At 35.6% G+C, this 2,996-nt stretch overlaps 1 protein-coding gene across 1 annotated transcript; it reads right to left on the minus strand.

The window, feature by feature from the left end:
- Window positions 1–16: 16 nt before the first annotated feature.
- LOC114616375 (zinc finger protein 844-like) lies at window positions 17–2,291 on the minus strand (the record flags this gene model as incomplete). Its single annotated transcript, XM_028761845.1, has 3 exons — window positions 17–967; window positions 1,028–1,149; window positions 2,255–2,291. Coding segments are annotated over 3 exons (1,110 nt in total), but the record flags the coding sequence as incomplete, so codon positions are not given.
- Window positions 2,292–2,996: the final 705 nt, after the last annotated feature.

The raw sequence follows: 2,996 nt of genomic DNA on the forward strand, positions 1-2,996 counted from the left end.
CGTGAAAAGGCTTTACCACATTCATTACATTCATAGGGTTTCTCTCCCGAATGTGTTCTTTTATGTATTTGGAGATTACTGTGCCGTGAAAAGGCTTTGCCACATTCATTACTTTCATAGGGTTTCTCTCCAGTATGAGTTCTTTTATGCTTTTGGAGATTACTGTGCATTGAAAAGGCTTTACCACATTCATTACATTCATAGGGTTTCTCTCCAGAATGTGTTCTTTTATGTTTTCGGAGATAACTGTGTTCTGAAAAGGCTTTACCACACTGATTACATTCATAGGGTTTCTCTCCAGAATGTGTTCTTTTATGATTTTGCAGAACACTGTGTTCTGAAAAGGCTTTACCACATTCATTACATTCATAGGGTTTCTCTCCTGAATGTGTTCTTTTATGTCTCTGGAGATGAGTCTGTCGTGAAAAGGCTTTACCACATTGATTACATTGATAGGGTTTCTCTCCAGAATGTGTCCATTTATGATATTGGAGATGACTTTGTTGTGAATAGGCTTTACCACATTGATTACATTCATAGGGTTTCTCTGCAGAATGTGTCCTTTTATGTATTTGGAGAGTACTGTTCCATGAAAAGGCTTTACCACATTCATTACATTCATAGGGTTTCTCTCCAGAATGTGTTCTTTTATGTATTTGGAGAATACTGTGCTGTGAAAAGGCTTTGCCACAATCAGTACATTCATAGGGTTTCTCTCCAGAATGTGTTCTTTTATGTTTTTGGAGATGACTCTGCTGTGAAAAGGCTTTACCACATTGATTACATTCACAGGGTTTCTCTCCAGAATGTGTCCTTTTATGGTTTTGGAGATGACTTTGTTGTGAAAAGGCTTTACCACATTCATTACATTCATAGGCTTTCTCTCCAGAATGTGACTTTTTTTGCTGTTGGAGATTACTCTTTTTTGAAAAGGCATTATCACATTTATCACATTCATAGGGGTTTCCTTCATTATGAATTCTTTTATGGTTTTGGAGATTACTGTGGTAAGAAAAGGCATTACCACATTGATACGGTTTCTCTGCAGAATGAACACTTTCAGGCCTTTGAAGACCACTGTGAACTGTAGAGGCTTTATCACATTGAATATATTCATAGGGTTTCTCTCTGGCAAGACTTCCTTTATGCCTGTGAAGACAATTGACATGTATTAACACTACCACATTGATTACAGTGATGACTCTGTTTATCTATATGGTTTAATTTTACAATTTTGTCTAGTGTTCTGTAAAAAGAGATCAAATTGTAAAGTTGTAACACTTGTTTCGATTCATAAGTTTCTCCTTTATTATGGTTCCTTTTGTATATTGGAAGATGGCTGTGGTGGTTAAAGTGTTTAGTACATGGTTCATCTTTCTGACACACTTTTCTCATGTGAGTTTTTCCACATTTCTAAAGTGAATTGGAAGAACTCAGAGGTTTGCCACAGTGATTTTACTCATCATTGTGCTATATTGTCATGTTACATTTGCAAAATGAACCAGGACAAACAGAAGAATGTCCATGTTCCTTGTACTCAAAGGGCTTTTCTGCAGTGTGAATGTATTTACATATTCTCAATGAAGTTGGATATACAATTATTTGTAAACTCACATCCCCTTCTCAGTCTACTCAAAGTCAGGACAACTGTATATCTTCTAATTGTTGTGAGAGAGAAAGGCACTTTCCATGTTCCAGGTGCTCACGTGCCTTTGATCTAATGTGACATGTATCTTTATGGCAAGAATAAAAAATGAAAGGTTTCCACATTCCATTCACACAGTTTAATTGTTTGTTCATCACAGAGGTGTAATATCAGGATAAAGGTTTCTACACCATAATCTACTTGAATCTCATAAATTATCCGTCTCACTATACTTTGGTAAATCAATAAATGTATATGAGTAATGTGGGATTTATTATGGAATGTTTGCCTAGTAAAAGGTTTTAGACATATACTTATCATCTAATCTATGTATATGTCCTTCACAATATCTGAGAGGTATCAACCTAAATCAATTGGCAGTTCTAAAGAGCAGTTCCCATGGGGATATAATTAAAATGTAATAGCTGTTAAGTCATTGTTTCCTTGTGCTTTTTTAGCGACTACCTGACATTGAGCTACATGGTGTTGTGAGAATTTACTAATCATCAATACACTTAAAGCTATGCTTGCATATACTGAGTTTTCTTAAAACTTCAAGGGCACACTCAGATTTCTTTAGTCGCACATTTGTATGAACATGAAACTTACCTTCCATGTACTCTAGAATTCTGAAGATGTTCTTCAATATTATTGTCTTCTCATTTGTAACCTAAAATATATTACCAGAAAATGTATGATATATAATGAAAACTGATGAAAAGTTAAGTTATTCTTCTGAATGAACCTTAGAACTCTGCCTGATTTATTTACCACATTGTTCCTCTTTCACAATCAAAATGAAAGAAGAGCTCAATAACCAAGAAACAACCTTCATCATATTTTAAAAAATGGATCAAAATTCATAGTCTTACCTATAGCAGTGAGGTTCCTGTAGGTCTCCAGCATCACATCTGTGTAGAGAGTCTTCTGGGAAGGATCCAGCAAAGCCCATTCTTCTGGAGTGAAGTTAATGTGGACATCATCATATGTCAGTGCATCCTAAAATATCCATACATGTGTTTAATAGAAAGCATAATTCTGACAATATATTAAATATACACTTCTTTAACAATACATTCGTATAACTCTGGTGATTTCCACACTTACTCCATGACACAGAAATTCTAATGTAGTCACCAAGTCATTGTAGAAGGAAACCGAAAAGGAGGCCCACCCCTGTCATTTCATCCTTGCAGGAGAAAGGCCTATTAACAGCCATACAGTCAGAGACAAATAGATCAATACTATACACATCAGAGAAATGATCTGAATGATGACTAACTACAAAACGAGATAGGCAAGAAGAGTGTGTTGGTGCATGCCTTTAATTGTACCACCCAGGAGAGAGAGA

The sequence above is a fragment of the Grammomys surdaster genome, unplaced genomic scaffold, assembly GCF_004785775.1.
Source record: "Grammomys surdaster isolate TR1022 unplaced genomic scaffold, NIH_TR_1.0 318760, whole genome shotgun sequence".
Taxonomy (NCBI): domain Eukaryota; kingdom Metazoa; phylum Chordata; class Mammalia; order Rodentia; family Muridae; genus Grammomys; species Grammomys surdaster.